The 16,723-nt window shown below is 39.5% G+C and overlaps 1 protein-coding gene and 1 pseudogene across 2 annotated transcripts; both read right to left on the reverse strand.

The window, feature by feature from the left end:
• Nucleotides 1-2,227: 2,227 nt before the first annotated feature.
• LOC105539133 lies at nucleotides 2,228-2,983 on the reverse strand (annotated as a pseudogene). The gene has a single exon (XR_001006009.1). The product of XR_001006009.1 is annotated as a homeobox protein MSX-2-like (transcript).
• An 880-nt stretch (nucleotides 2,984-3,863) lies between these two features.
• LOC105539096 (olfactory receptor 4D1) lies at nucleotides 3,864-4,869 on the reverse strand. The gene has a single exon (XM_011979217.1). It carries the CDS (start codon nucleotides 4,858-4,860, stop codon nucleotides 3,928-3,930), a length of 933 nt encoding a protein of 310 aa, XP_011834607.1. The 5' UTR covers nucleotides 4,861-4,869; the 3' UTR covers nucleotides 3,864-3,927.
• Nucleotides 4,870-16,723: the final 11,854 nt, after the last annotated feature.

The following is a 16,723-nucleotide window of genomic DNA, read 5'->3' on the forward strand; positions in this document are numbered from 1 at the left end:
ATATTACACATTGCCTGAGACTTTTACAAAATGATGCACACCCCAAGGAAGATGGAAGAAATAAATATACAGAAATTGACAGAGGGAAAGTATAGGAAGCTGGAAAAATGTTAAAAAAAGAAAAAAGTAAAAATACTTCCTCTCTCTGTCAGGTACCCTTCAGGTGCTGGGAGGATTTAAAGATGAATAATGCATAGCACCTGCCCTCAAGAAGCTCTCATTCCACTTAAAGAGAAAAGCAGAAACACATGAAGTAGTAGCCTTGGAACTGAATTCACTACTCCAGATTTGGAACACTAGTAGGCATGGCCCTGCCCTCTCTGGCCTTGGTCACTCAATTATACTATGCCATCCTCCTCTCAGCCATACTATACAAATGATGGAAAGATTGTGTTGGGTAATGCCTTAATCTGTTTGTGTGGTTATAATGAAATACCACAGACTGCATGATTTGTAAAGAACAGAAATTTATTCTTTTGCAGTTCTGGAGGCTGGACAGTCCAAGATTAAGGTGCCAAAAGGTTCGGTTGTCTGGTGAGGCCTGTTCTCTGCTTCCAAGATGAGAGCTTGTTGCTGCATCCTCCAGAGGGGAGGAATGCTGTGTCCTCATATGGCAGAAGACCAAAGGGCTAGCGAGCCTGATGTCGCATGAAATCTCTTTTATAAAGGCCTTAATCCCATTAATAAGGGAGGAAGCCTCATGGCTTAATCATCTCTTAAAGGCTTCGCCTCTTAACACCATCACATTGACCATTAAATTTCAATACCTAAATTCTGAAGGGGACATATTTAAGCCATTTCAGCTAAGTAGCACAGTGTGAAGATTATCCAAGGAGTATTTAGTAAAGAAGGAACAAAAACAAAGGGCAAATGCCTTCTGGGGAACTATTTAGACAATGCTAAAAGTGAGATAACTTTCTTTTCTTCTCTTTTTGCAATAAAACAAATGTTAATTTAATTCAGAATAAGAGATAATAATTCTTCAATAAAATATATAAAATTGTACAAGGCGTCCTTTCAAAGGGGTAAAGGCATACTGGAGGGAAGGGAGAGATGGAGAGGAAGGTGAAATATCAGGGAGCTTAATGGGCTGTTTGGCAACTCCATCTTCACCAAGTCAAAACATGGCTTTATTTTCTGCCCCCAACATGTTAAAAATTATCTAAAAGTTTCTAATAAGTTTAGCACATACAACAGGTACACACACAGAGAAAGCATTTTTTTTTTCTTCCTGGATCTACTAATTGTTCAAGAATATTTAGCACATAGGTAATGATTACAAGGTACTCATTTTTTAAGCAGAAAATTACTATACCCTCCCACCCAAATCACCTTTGCAATCTGTGAGGATGAGTGTACCTAGTGTTTCTCAGAAACCATCAATTCCTCCCAGCAGGCTTTAACTTTTTACTCTCCAATTATCTGAAATGAAGTAAAGAAACAGCCTTGAGAAGAATTAGGAAATATTTCTAATTTTCTATGTCACCTCTAGGCATTCTCAGGATTCTTCTCATCCCAGTTATTGGTCTTACAAAAAAATTCTTTAAAAAGGTAAAACTGTGAAAATGTGTGTGTGGTGGGGTGAGGGTGGGAAGAGATAGGAACAAATACGATAGTATATAAAAAGGTTTCTTTTAATGCAAGCAAAATGCAGAAATGTGATGTGTCACCTTCACTTTGAATAATCTCTCCATATCTAATACTTTCTATGTGCATTGTGTCCAATTCTAATATTTGTTTTCCATAAACAGAAGTCAATAATCCCATCGAAATCATTGACTTTATCAAATTTTGCAAATAATTTGTCTCCCTCTTTAAGAAAATACAACAAATGGACCTACACAGTCTCTTTAAGAAGGTGATATATAGAAAAAGAAGCACATATGTATATAAATGTTGCCTTTTAAAATAATTTGAATTTTTATATCTACTGTATAAAAATGTATTATGTTTTATTATGTATATTTATACATTAAAAACCATCAGAGCCTTTCTTTGCGAAAGGAGAAGGGGGCATCTGGAAGATTACACCAAGAAAACAAGGCTTGGTGCCTCCGCCTAAAGAACAAATTTCAACTATGTCGTGTGGCCCTGTCGGCCTAGCCGCTTAGGGTGGTGCACACAGGGTGTGCAGAGCAGGAGTATTGGCTGGTCCTGCCTTCTTGGAGAGGGAGAGGAAACCCTTTGAAACAAACATCCATCATGGAGTCTATTGATCTGGTCTTCCTTAGGACAGGTGGTACATGCCATATCCCACTGGCGTGGCACAGAGTCCCACGGGCGGGATGGGAAGCACAGGTCTATGGAACGGGTAGGATGCCCCGTATATGGACGCTGCCTGCCGGGGCGAGCTGATGGGGAAAGGGAGACTGAAGCTGGAGGATAGCATGGGTTTTGCAGTCATTTTCAGCTTTTCCAATTCTGACTCCGGCAGTTTTCGGTTCCGGAACCAGATTTTGACTTGAGTCCCTGTGAGGTTCGGAGAGCTGGAGAACTCCGCACCCTCTGCAATGGAGAGGTACTGTTTCTGGCGGAACTTGCGCTCCAGAGCGAGGAGCTGGGACTTGGTAAAGCTGTGCGCGGCTTCGGATTGGTCTTGAGTTTTCTCAGCGTGCAGGTGGTAGGGCTCATATGTCTTGGCGGGGCGAATATCGACCGGGTTCCTGCATACACGCCGCTCGGTCTTAGGGAGTTTTCCGACTTGACCCAGGCGGTCTCCAAGGGCTTCATCGGCTGCCCCGGGCTGTGCGCTTCCGCAGCGCGAAGCCCCAGCAGCAGCAGTGGCCGCAGGGTGGCCCCGGCCCAGGCGCTTTCGGCGGGCATTGGGGATGCCTCCTTGGGCGGCTTCTTGTCGGACACCAGCGGGTCCACGCTGTAGGGCAGGCTGGAGACCTTGACGCGGCGCTCCTCTGCGGCCGCCTGGGCATCCCCAGGCCCGACCCGGCCCGACCCCCACCGCTGGGCCCTCCTCATCCGACGAAAACAGAAGCTATGCCTTCCCTGCCCTACGTAGCTCCCGACGCGCGACTCTGCGGGCAACCCGGGAGCGGCGACTCAAACTTTTTTGCCAGGGAGACGGGAGGGCGAGATAACTTTCTAAATTCCACAGTGGGAATGAGGTAGGGAGGTGGGGAGTAGAAAAGAATGTAACTGTTTCAGAGTTAAGATGAAGCAGTTGACCATTCATCACAGATACTTCTCTATAGATGAAGACCTCTCCAGGTTTTCTCTTGTCGTCGCAGGGAACTCTGAGTTTCAAATCCCATTCCTATTTCTTGCCTCTAAACTTGGAGTCAGAAGAACCAGGTTCCAGGGCAAGCTCTGCCACTCACTTACTGTTCACCTTTGAGCAAGTCACTTCTCTCTGAGTTCTCTCATTTGTAAAAACTGTTTAATTTAACAACAACAATAATATATCTACTGTCGGTTTCATTAAAAGAATGAGATAAAAGTGTAGAAGTGTTAGGCCGGGCACTGTGGCTCACGCCTGTAATTCCGGCACTTTGGGAGGCCAAGGCGGGTGATCACCTGAGGTCAGGAGTTCGAGACTAGTCTGGTCGATGTGGTGAAACCTCGTCTCTACTAAAAATACAAAAATTAGCCGGGCATGGTGGTGGGTGCCTGTAATCCCAGCTGCTCGGGAGGCTGAGGCAGGAGGATCACTTGAACTCGGGAGGTGGAGGTTGCACTGAGCAGAGATTGTACCACTGCACTCCAGCCTGGGTGACAGAGCAAGACTCCATCAAAAAAAAAAAAAAAAAAAAAAAGCGTGGAAGTGCTTAACACAGTACTTGACACAGCAGTAGGTCCTCAAGAAATATAAGTGTAATCTGATTTGTTATGCTTTCTAAAGACTTTCCTCCATTTTTCACATGGGAAAACAAAAATCCAGAGAAATTTGTCATTTGAAGTCAACTTACTTAAAGTTTACTCCCTGCAAATCACTAGGCACTTTCCTAATCTCCTCATGGCTGCTTTCATGTCCTGGTTTCTCAGAGTGTAGATCACGGGGTTGAACATGGGGGTCATGACTGTGTAGCTGATGGACACAGCCTTGTCCATGGGGAATGGGGTGAAGGGCCGGGCGTAGATATAGATACAGGGAATGAAGATCATGGACACTACGATGATGTGGGTGGTGCAGGTGGAAGCTGCCTTCCTCTTTGCCTTTCCTGAGTGGGACCTCAGCATCACCAGGATGACAGTATAAGAGATCAGAAGGAGGAGGAACCAGATGATAACTAGCAGCCCACTGTTGGAGATCATGAGGAACTCCACGAGGGAGGTATCAGTGCAGGCGAGTCTCAGTACTTGGGGAACATCACAGTAGAAGTTATCTAGGATGTTGGGGCCACAGAAGGGCAGTGGAAGTATCAGAGCCAGTTGGACAATGGAGTGGACAAAGCCCCCCACCCAGGTGGCTACCACCAGCCCCACGCACAGTTGAGTGTTCATGATGGTGACATAGTGGAGGGGCTGGGAGATGGCTATGTAGCGGTCATAGGCCATGACTGAGAGAAAAAAGACAGTCCCACCTCCCAAAAGGTGGAAGAAGAAGATCTGGGCCATGCAGCCCTGGTAGGAGATTGTCTTGGTCTCATGGAGGAAGTCCACCAGCATCTTTGGAGAGGTGACTGTGGAATAGCAGAGGTCTATGAGAGCTAGATTTCGGAGCAGAAAATACATGGGTGTGTGGAGCTGGCAGTCAAAAGTCACTGTGACCATGATAAGGAGGTTTCCCACAATGGTGGTGACGTAGACAAATAGGAACAGAAGGAATAGGAATTTCTGGAGCTCCTGGGTCTGTGAAAACCCTAAGAGGACAAACATTGATACCTGTGTGGTGTTCTGTGGTTCCATAGGATCTTCCCCCACAGGCCTACAGAGAAACCATTGAAACAAACAAACAAAAAAGAAAATTCAGTCATTTTCCTTGGACAGTCAGGACTGAGTTGATTAAAGTCATTGTTGAGTGCCAATCCAAGATGCAGCTTAGGAAAGCCCTCCATAGGGAGGATGTTCCATATGTTTTCAATGGTTCCACAGACTTATTTCCCTGACCATGCCCTACAGTATATTGAAGGAATCTGGGTCTTTTTTCCCTTTGGCCATACTGTCCTCATCCACAGGTTTCATGTCTGGTTCTTTTTCATACCTGCTATGCCCAACATAGTGTCTTGTGAACCATAGGTTCCATAAAGCTAGTTGAATCAATCAGTGAATAAATAAACATGTCAGCAAGTACCTGTGACCACAAACACCGTCAACCTATGTGCATAAATCTTGATAGGATATACAGTTGAGAATAATGATTTTAGATAAACAAATAGATGCTTCTTTATGGTGGGAATTTGAGAGGCTGTTAATTGCTGGAGAAAGAGAGGTTGCATTAGAAGAAAATTGTTATGTACAAAATCAGAGGTAAATGTGAAGAAAAACAAGCAGATAATCTTGGTTGTAGTGAAGCTGGGATGATTAGTGTTTCTCAAACGTTTCCCCGGAAGGTACTTCTCTAGTAGCATTTGTTGCCATGGGCCATCTCTGGGGGCATTTCAAAGAAGCCCAGGACAAATGCACTATCTCCTTGAACTGTCATGTTTTAACTTTTAAAATTTATGCGAATTTTCTATTATACACATATGCCTAGACAATCTTTGGCAGAGCTTTTAAAATGTAACTATTATGGTTCATAAAACTTTGACGAGACCAAAGTGTTATTTAAAAAAAAAAAAAGAAGAGTGTTGGCTGGATGCAGTGGCTCATGCCTGTAATGCCACTGCTTTGGGAAGCCAAGGCAGAAGGATCACTTGAGGCCAGGAGTTTGAGACCAGCCTGGGCAACATAGCTAGACTCCCATCTCTATAAAAAATTTAAAAATTACCCAGGTGTGATGGCATGCAGCTGTAATACCCAGCTATTCGGGAGGCTGAGGTGGGAGGATAGTTTGAGGCCAGAAGTTTGAGACAAGCCTGGGCAACATAGTGAGACTCCATCTCTACAAAAATTTAAAAAATTACCTGGGCATGGTAGTGCATACCTGTAGTCTCAGCTATTCAGGAGGCTGAGGTGGAAGGATTGCTTGAGCCCAGGAAATCAAGGCTGCAGTGAGCTGTTATGGCCATTGCACTCCAGCTGATCTTATCTCTAAAAAGAAAAAAAAACATTAGAGCATGGAGGGAGACATGATTCTTTAGTAAGTGAAAGTTCTAGAAGACATTAGTTTGAAAAATAAACTGAGTTCTTGGTGTCAAAACCCATTCTTTTGGGTTATATCTTTCCACAAATATTTTCTCTAATTGTTCAGAAAAATTTGTCCCAAGGCCCCATCCTGTAAAGACAATAGAACATAAAAAGGTCTCTTTTCCCTGATTCCCATCTGGCACATGGGCAGGGTAGCAGCAATTACACTGATGCTCTTACACAGGAATTGAATGAACATATTTGGAAAGATCTCGATAAACCTCTATGGACAAATGTAACAGGATTATCTCAAAAATTATCTATGAGGGATTTCAATACTCAAAATATTGTCATATTTGTCTTCACATAAAATTCACATTTATCCTGAGATATTTGTACAAAAATGATACTCCAGGAAGATCTGCTATGTTTGTTCTGTGGCTTCACCAACTCCCAGCCTAGAGCTGTTTGAAAAATGTCCCCATGGGCAACTGAGAACCCTGGCAAGCTCTTCAGCAGGAAATGATGTGATAAAACAGGGTTAGAATGGGCTTATCCCAGTGCACCAGGGCAGGAGGTTCTGAGACAGGCAAGGGTAGTACACACCTTTCCTGGAGCATTGTTGCAGCAACCACAACAGAGGGTAACACATTTTGGTCTCTGACTTTGTGTCCTTTCTCTACCACGTGGTGTCGAGGTTAGACTGCATGGGCAGCCATTTAAATGGCATGGTTTGGCCTCTCTGGGAAAGCCCCTGACCCCTAATCCTTCATCCCCAGCTCCAACTCTCACACCTGATTACTGATTCCTGAAATGTTAACAGCATACTTCATTATTTTATCTTAAGATCTTTATCCCTACTAAGATTACACCCACCATACTTTTTCTTTTTTTCAGACAGGGTCTCGCTCTGTCCCCAAGGCTGGCGTGCAGTGGTACGATCTCAGCTCACTACAACCTCCAGCAGCCAGGCTCAAGCGATGCACCCACCTCAGCCCCTCAAGTAGCTGGGACCACAAGCACACATCACCATGCTTGGCTATTTTTTTGTATTTTTAGTAGAGACAGGGTCTGTCATGTTGCCCAGGCTGGTCTCAAACTCCTGAGCTCAAGCAACCCACCTGCCTCTACCTCCCAAAGTGCTAGGATTACAGGTGGGAGCCACTGCACCCAGCTTACCACCCCCATACATTTTTATATGCTTTTATCAGTCAGAGATGAACACTGAAGTTTTTGTGGATGTAAAGAAAAGATGTCTTGGTCTTGCCTTATAATACTTTATTAAAGGGAAGAGGAGTATGTGAAGTAAGACTGGCAAACTGTTGGTAATAGTAGTAGTTCTGAAAATGGTGATTCTCTCTACTTTGTAAATATATACAAATTTCCATGATAACACATAAGATGAAAAGCCTCAGAGATACTCTAGTTTTGATCCTGATGTCTTTGTGTTATTTGGATATTTTTACTTTGAATGAACTATGTATAAATCATGATGGAAGGAAGGAATTTTAAAATAAAATAACATGGCTATGTGCAGTGGCTCATGCCTTAATCTCAGCACTTTGAGAGGCTGAGGCGGCCAGATCACCTGAGGTCAGGAGTTCGAGAACAGCCTAGCCAACATGGTGAAACCCCATCTCTACTAAAAATACAAAAATTAGCTAGGCGTGGTGGCGAGCACCTGTAATAATATAATAATAATTCAAACTTATCTAGAATTCACTAATTATCCAAAAAGTTAAAGATAAAATATAGTAAGGAATAATTTTTTAAATTATATTAACAATGATCTTTTAAAAACTTGTAAGACTCAGCATTATTGAGAATTTAGGGCAATAGATAAATAACTGGGGGTACAATCTTTCTAGAAGACAATTTGAAAATATGTGCCAAATCCATACATTATTTATACTCCCTGACTCAGTAATTTCTGTCTTAGGGATTTGTTTTAAAGAAACAATGAAAACTAATTTTTAAAAATGTATGTTTAAGGATATTCATCACATTATTATAATATTGATTAACTAGAAACAACTTAAATGCATGACAATTGGTTAAATAAAATATGACTCCTCCATATGATGAAATACTAGTTAAGAATAAACATATATCCTAAAAGGATATTTAACTATATGGGATTTTATTACCATGACATATGGGAGGGGCAGCAGTGAGTGCACTGATGCTCTTATAAGGGATTTGAATGGATACATGTGAAAAGATAGCTGTATTGATCATGTCCTTTGCCGGGACATGGATGGAGCTGGAAGTCATTATCCTCAGCAAACTAACGTAGGAACAGAAAACCAAACACAATGTGTTCTCACTTATAAATGGGAGCTGAACGATGAGAACACATGGACACAAGAGGGGAAACAACACAGTGGGGCCTGTCAGGGGGGTGGCGAGGGGAGGGAGAGCATCAGGAAGAACAGTTAATGGATGCTGTACTTAATACTTAGGCGATGGGTTGATCTGTGCAGCAAACCACCATGGCACACGTTTACCTATGTAACAAACCTGCACATCCTACACGTGTACCCCTGAACTTAAAATAAAAGTTGAAGAAAAAAAAATCTCCATCAACCTCTACAGACAAATATAAACAGGATTATCTCCAAAATTATCCATGAGGGGTTTTAAGACTCAAAGTATTGTTGTTTTAAAGAGAGAATTACAAAATATTTTGATAAAATGGACATGAAAAATCAAGATGTTACCAGGTGTGCATAGTGGTTATCTCTGGTTGATGGGATTGATGGAACATATATTTTTTCTTCTTTACAAATTTTGTTTATTTCTTGTAATTTATAAATTGCCATAAAATTTTAATCAAAAAAATAAAAGTAAAAGAAGTATTATAGTGAGACCAAGAAAGAGAAAAGGTAAGAGCTGAAAAACTTCTTAGCATGAGCACTGTAGGGGCAAAAGACGACCCCAGGTGTGCAAGGGGAAGGGTTTGGGGAAGGAGAAACCTCAGAACACTGAGGAAAAGGGAGAGAGAAAAAGAGGAGGAGATGCAGTGTGGGAAAAGGGAATGCTCTCCTGTAAAAGAGAGGAGAGAAGGAGACTGTGATTCCCAGGACTGTTGCAGAACCACCCGATCCCTCCCCTCATCATAACCAGTTCTCCTTCACAGTTCGAGTGTCACTGTGATGGCTAAATCCAGTCAGTAACCGTGGGTTCTTTCAGCTCCATCTGGCACTGTGAGCTGCCTGTCATTATTATGAAATCATTCTTGCTACTTCTTTACTCCAAACCCAAATACCTCTCTGGCTCTCCTATTTCTGTCTGTTATCCCCTCACTCAGCTAGACTTCTCCCTTGCGTTCCACATGTATTCTCACCAAGGCATATGCGTTCTTCCTTCGAAATTACTGGCCAATTATTTTTCCTATCTGGCTTATTGCTGTGGGCCTCCAAGTGGGTTCTTGCCTCCAGGTTTTGCTCCATTTTAATACACATGGTGCAACATAGTACATACATAAACTTCCTCAACAACATCTTCCCCCTCTATTTCAAGAGGTTTTCAAAAATTTTCCATGGCTCTTTATTGTCTACAGGAAGGAATTTGCATTTAGTTAGGGCTTCAGGGGTTTCCACAGAAACAGGCTCCTACCTTTCTTTCCAGGTCCATCTGCCCCTTAATAGTAGTAGTAGTAAGCATTTATTGTAATTATAGTAATAGTAATAACTGTGGTAGTAAGCATTTATTGTTGTAATGGAAGTAATTGTCATCATAGTAAACATTCTTTGAGTGCTTAGTATGTGATAGACACTATACTAAATATTTTGCTGGCATTATCCTTTTTAATTCTCATATATTATTCCCATGTTTGTAAGTATAGTAAGTACTATAAATTATCTGCATGTTACAGATAAGTAAACTGTGGCTTAAATAGGTTAAATAATTTGTCCCAGATCACATGGAGAATAAGAAGCAGAGCTGGGATTCTGAGCCAGGTCTGATGGACCCAGAATTTGCACTCCTAACCACTATTCTCCTTTTACCTGCTCCGCCCTAAGAAGATTCAGCTTCGACCAAACTTATCCCTTCCTTGGTCCCTCAGGTCTCAGTGCCTTCATCCAGTCAGTGCCACACCTGAATTGTTTTTCTGTCCTGTTCACCTGTGTGAATTCTACCCTTCCTTCAAGGTTTAAGACTAATTAGGTCTTCCATAATGTTGCTATGCCTTGGTATTTTTTCATGAGGATGACTGTCTCCTCACATGTGTTGTAATTTCAGTGCAAATCCAATAAGTTAAGTATTATACAGTACGTGGTACACACAGACCCTTTCTCATAGTTGGTTCCCAAAAGAATGTGTGATTGCTTAATGGTGGACAGGGTGCTGGGATGGGCCAGACCGCTGTGAGAGCTGGGAAGAAAGAGAGAGTAGCCACTGGATACAATGCAGTTTAAAGGACCTCAGAGAGAATCCAAGAATCCTAATTCCCAGCATCATCAGATTTACAATCCTAGAAGCATCATGTTAGCATGGCCCAATTCTTTCCACAAACCCATCAGAATCTTTGCAAATGCTTCCTCCCTCTACATGCATAGAAAATAGATTTAGAGGGATTCTAGATAAGAAAGAAAATAGACATAGGGAGGGACATGGATCTGTATGGGGAAAGGGGAGGATTCTAGACCTCTTCTGTTGTTACTCAATCTTCTCTCCCATCTGTCTTTGCTCTTAGAAAATCAGCCCACACAGGACTAGGAGAGATGAGGGGAGAAGGAATAAGTGGGTTCCCAAACTGGGGGAGAATCTAGTCTGTGGTCATCCAGGGAGCATTAACAGATATTATTAAACACAAGGTTTAAGAAAAGAGAGGATAAGATGGAGAGAGAGCAATAGAGAAGGGATGAAAATCCAGAGTGAGAGAGCAGCAGACAGGAGAAGGGGGAAGATGGAGGAAGATGAGACTTAAAAAGGAACGGTAGAGGGTGGAAAGTGTGAGAGCAAGACCTGTTTGTGTTTTCTCCTAGGTGTGGGAAGAAGCTGTGGTATGTATGTGGGAGGTGGGGGAGAGAACAGTGTATGTCTATATTCCGCTCTCCCTCCCACCCTGTGTTCTAAATTCCACCCAGCACATAAGCCAATACAGACGAAAGTCTTAAAGCTAGATAAAATCAATGTTTCCCAAATCCCATTCCCCTTGCATTAATGCCCAATGACTTCCCCCATGCCTTCCCTCCACTCCGTGCTTATCTCACGATAGGCTTTGTCGGGAGCCTCCTCAGTGCTGACTTGTCCATGGGAAGGACACTGGGGCCATCACCTTCCTCCAGCCCACAGTGGCCAAGAGGACTTAGAGCCCCCCATCTCCCAGATCACTCTTCTCCTATAGCTCCATTCTTCTCCTGGCCTCTCTCAGACCAAACACATATAGGATTGGCCTTAAGGAAAGGGAAATTCCTTGGGGAGTAAAACTTAGGCTTAATTCATAAGATGAAGCCTGGCTCAGGCTGCTGAGGGCAAATGAGCAATGGGAGTTATTAAAAAGTTTGTGAGATGTTGCATCAGATACATGTAATTATTAGGAGACTGTCTTGGGGCCAACATTTCAGAGGTACTGATCACAGGACCAAGAGAAAGAAGGATAAGAACCCTAAAGAGAAATGAATTCCCAGGAAGGTTTACAAGAACCAAATCCCTCGAGGTCAGCACCATGGGCAGTGCAAGGCCTCCACCCTCTCCTATCATCACTGTAGTTGGAAAAGTGAGTTATGTCCTAGGACGCAGTTCAGGTCACCTCCTCTATAAACACCAAAGCCTTTTTCATATGTACAGTCATTAAGGTACCATCTCTCATCCCAATCTCTGATCTGCTCTTCTCTCAGCCAAAGCGAACTTCTCAATGTAAACTGGCTAAGTTCATCCTCAAGATATAATTCAAATACCATAAGCTTCACAATTATTAAGTGATTTTAACCATTCAGTGGTTTTTAGTATATTTGCAAGTTTGTGTAACCATCACCACTATCTAATTCCAGAACATTTTCTTCATTCTGAAAAGAAATTTCATATCCTTTAGCAGTCACTACCCGTTCTGTTCTCTCCTCAGTCTCTGGAAACCACTAATCTACTTTTTGTCTCTGGATTTGCCTGTTCTGGACATTTCCTAAAAATTGAATCATATAACACATGTATGATGATATATGGCTTTTGTGTCCTGCTTCTTTCACTTATGTTTTTAAGTTTCATCTGTATTATAGCATGTACCAGTACTAGTCATATACAAGTCATTCCTTTTTATGACTGGATAATATGACACTGTATGGATATACAACTTTTGTAAATCAATCAGCTCTTGGACATTTGAGTTCTTTCCACTTTTTAACTATTATGAATAAAGCTGCTAGGAATATTCATGTATAGGATTTTGTGTGTGTGGATGTATTCTTTCATTTCTCTTTGGTATATAGCTAGATGTGGAATTGCTGGATTTTATAGCAACTGTGCCTAACCTTTGAGGAATAACCATCTTACTTAGAATAGTGAGTGAAGTAGCATCTCATGATTGTAACTTGCATTTCCTTAATGATCAATGATGCTGAACATCTTTCCATGTGCTTATTGGCCATTTGAATATCTTCTTTGGAGAAATGTCTATTCAAATCCTTTGTCTATATTTTAATTGAGTTGTTTGGTTTTTTTGGTTGAGTTGCCACCGTTCTTTCTATATTTTGGATATTACACTCTTATAAGGTGTATGATTTACAAATATTTTCTTCAATTCTGTAGATTATCTTTTGATATTATTAATAATTTGCTTTGATGTATGGAAGAATTTAATTTTTATGAGGTCCAATATATTTATTTTGTTGTTGTTGCTCAGGCTTTTGGTGTCAAATTTAAGAATCCATTGCCAAATATGAATTGATGAAGAATTTCTTTTTTAAGAGTTTTATGGTTTTAGCTCTTATATTTAAGTCATTGACTCATTTTGAGTTAATTTTTGTATATGAAGTGAGGTAGAAGTCCAACTTCATTTTTTTGTTATTTGTTTGTTTGCATGTGATTATCCAATTATTTCCTCACTATTTGTTGAAGAAACTATTATTTATTCATTAAATGGCCTTAGCACCATTGTGAAAAATCAGTTGGCCAGATATGTTTTGGTTCATTTCGAGACACTGAATTATATTCCATTGGCCTCTATATTTATTCTTATGCTAGTACCACATTGTTTTGATTATTATAGCTTTGCAGTAAATTTTGAAATTGGGAAGTACAAGTCTTCCTACTTTGTTTTTCTTTGTCAGTGTTGGTTTGGCTAGTTGGGGCTCCTTGCAATTGCATATAAATTTGAGAATTGGCTTACTAATGTCTGAAAAAAAAATGGAATTTTGATAAAAATTCTATTGACTGTAGATTACTTTGGGAAATATTTCCATCTTAACAATATCAAGCTTTTCGATCCATGAATGTGGGGTGTCTTTTCATTTATTCAGGTCTTCATTCATTACTTTCTTTCACTAGTGTTTTGTAGTTTTGAATGTCCAAGTCTTTCACCCCTTGGTTAAATTTTTTCCTAGATATTTTATTCTTTTCAATGTTACTGTAAATGAAATTGATTATTTACCTTCCTTCTCTGATTGTTTTTACCAGTATGTAGAAACATAACTGATTTTGTGTGTTGATCGTAGACCCTGCAACTTTGCTAAATTTATTAGCTCTAAAAATTTTTGTGAATTCTATGGGATTTCCATATATAGAATTATGTCATCTGCAAATAGAGATAGTTTTACCTTTTCCTTTATAATGGGGATGTCTTTTTTTCTTGCTTAATTGCTCTGGTAAGGACTTCCAGTACAGTTGTTGAATAGCAGTGGTTAAAGGGGCATTCTTGTTTCTGATCTTAAGGGAATAGAGAAAAGCTTTCAGTCTTTCACTATAGAGTCTTTCACTATGAGCTGTGGGTTTTTCACAAAGCCTCCTTTTGATTCCTAATGTGCGGAGTGTTTTTATCATAAAAGAGTGTTAATTTTTTTTTCAAATGCTTCTTCTGCTTCTATTGAGATGATCATGTGACTTTTTCATTTGTTTTATTAATATGGAGTATTAGATTGATTGATTGATTTTCTTATGTCAAACCACTCTAGCATTTCTGAGATAAATCCCAGGTGGTAATGGTGTATAATCCTTTTAATGTGCTGTTAGATTTGGATTGCTAGTATTTTGTTGAGAATTTTCGCATTTATATTTATAAAGAATATGGTCTGTAGTTCTTTTCTTGTATCTTTGTCTGGCTTTGGTATCAGGATAATGCTGGCCTCATAGAATGTGTTAGAAAGTGTTCCCTTTGCTTCTATTTTTATTTTTTTTATAAGAGCTTGCATAGTATTGCTGTTAATACTCCTTTAAATGTTTGGCAGAATTTACCACAAAAGCCATCTGGTACTGGACTTTTCTTGGTTGGGAGGTTTTTTAAACACTGATTCAATATTTACTTGTTATAGGTCTGTTGAGACTTTCTATTTCTTTTGAAATCAGTTTTGGTAATTTGTGTTTCCAGGAATTTTTCCATTTAATCTAAATTAGCCAATTTGTTGGCATATATTGCTTACAGTACTCTCTTATAATCCTGTTAATTTTTGTAAGGTTGGTAGTAATGTTTCTGATTTTATTCTGATTTTATTTATTTGCTTCTTCTCTTTTTTCTTAGTTTAGCTAAAGATTTATAAATTTCATTTATCTTTTCAAGAACTAACTTTTGGTTACATTGATTGTATCTATTATTTTTCTATTCTCTGTTTCATTTATCTCTGCTCTAATCTTTATTATTTCTTTCCTTCTATTGGCTTTGGTTTTAGTTTGCTCTTCTTTTTTTAGTTCCTTAAAGTGTAAAGTTAGATCATTGATTTGAGAGCTTTTTCCTTTTTTATGTAGGATTTTACAGCTATAAAATTCTAAGTATTGCTTTCACTGTACCCTGTATATGTTGTGTTGTGTTTTTGTTTGCATTCACTTCAAAGTATTTTCTGATTTCACTAGTGATTTATTCTTTGGCCCATTTGTTGTTGGAGAGTGTGTTGTTTAATCTCCACATATTTGCAAGATTTCAAGTTTTTCCTTTGTTATAGATTCCTTCATCCCATTGTAGTCAGAGAAGATACTCTGTATAATTTAAATCTTTGAATATTTATTGAAAATTTGTTATGGCCTAACGTATAGTCAATCCTGAAGATTGTTTCATGTGCACTTGAGAATTATGTACATTCTGTTGTCTTTGGGTGTTCTGTAAATCTCTTTTAAGTCTAGTCGGTTTACAATATTTTTCAAGTCCTGTTTTTTTTTATTGATCCCACTCCAGTTTTCTTTTGGCTACTGTTTGCACAGAATATCTCTTTCCATCCTTTTACTTTAAACCTATTTTTGTCTTTGGATCTAAAATAAGTCTCTTGTAAGCAGCATATAATTGGATTATGTTGTTTTAATACAGTCTTTCAATCTCTGTCTTTTGACAAGCTTAATCCATTTGTACTTCAAGTGATTACTGATAATAAGGGACTTGCTTCTGCCATTGTGCTATGCTATTTGCTTCCTATATGTCTTACATTTTTCCTCCTCAATTCTGCCAATATTGCCTTTATTTAAGGCAAAACTTACATTCAGGTGTTTTGGCTTTCTTTATTCAAGTGTACTATTTTGATTTTCTCTTTTTTCCTTCTCTATATTTGTTTAAGTTATTTTCTTAGTGGTTACCATGGGGACTACAGTTAACACCTTAAATTGATGACAATCTACTTTGAAGCTAGTCTGAATCTAGTTTATTAACAACTTAGCTTCAATAACATACACTAACACTGCCTATATTTCACTCCTTCCCTCCACCTTTATGTTGTTACTTTCATAAATTACTTTTTTATATATGTGTGCATTTTAACATAAACTTATAATTATTATTTTATGCATTCATCTTTTAAACCACATAGGAAACAAAAGAGGACTTATATACCAAAATACAATACTACTAGCATTTATATTTACTGGTATAAATATAAAAGACTTTTATATTTGCATAACTCAAAGCCACACAAAGATATAAAGATCACTTTTACTAGTGACCTTTTACTAGTGATCTTTATATCTTTGTGTGGCTTTGAATTACCATCTATTATCCTTTTGTTTCAGCCTGTAAGGCTCCCTTTAGCACTTCTCCTAGGGCAGGTCTATTAGCAATTAACTTCTTTTGCTTTTGTCTGTCTCAGAATATGTTTATTACTTTTTCGTTTTTGAAAGATAGAATTCTTGGTTGACAGTTTTTTTTCCTTTCAGCACTTTAAATATATCATCCCACTGCATTTTGGCCTCCATGATTTCTCATGAGAAACTGGATGTTAATTCTATTGAGAATCCCTTGAATGTGATGAGTCACTCCTCTCTGGCTCCTTTCAAGATTCTCCTTTTGTCTTTTGAGAATTTGATTATAATGATCCTAGTGTGGGTCTCCGAGTTTATGCTATTTGGAATGTATTAATCTTGGATGTGTAGATTCATATTCTTTATCAAATTTGGGAAGTTTTTGGCCACT

The sequence above is a fragment of the Mandrillus leucophaeus genome, unplaced genomic scaffold (assembly GCF_000951045.1).
Source record: "Mandrillus leucophaeus isolate KB7577 unplaced genomic scaffold, Mleu.le_1.0 Scaffold20, whole genome shotgun sequence".
Taxonomy (NCBI): domain Eukaryota; kingdom Metazoa; phylum Chordata; class Mammalia; order Primates; family Cercopithecidae; genus Mandrillus; species Mandrillus leucophaeus.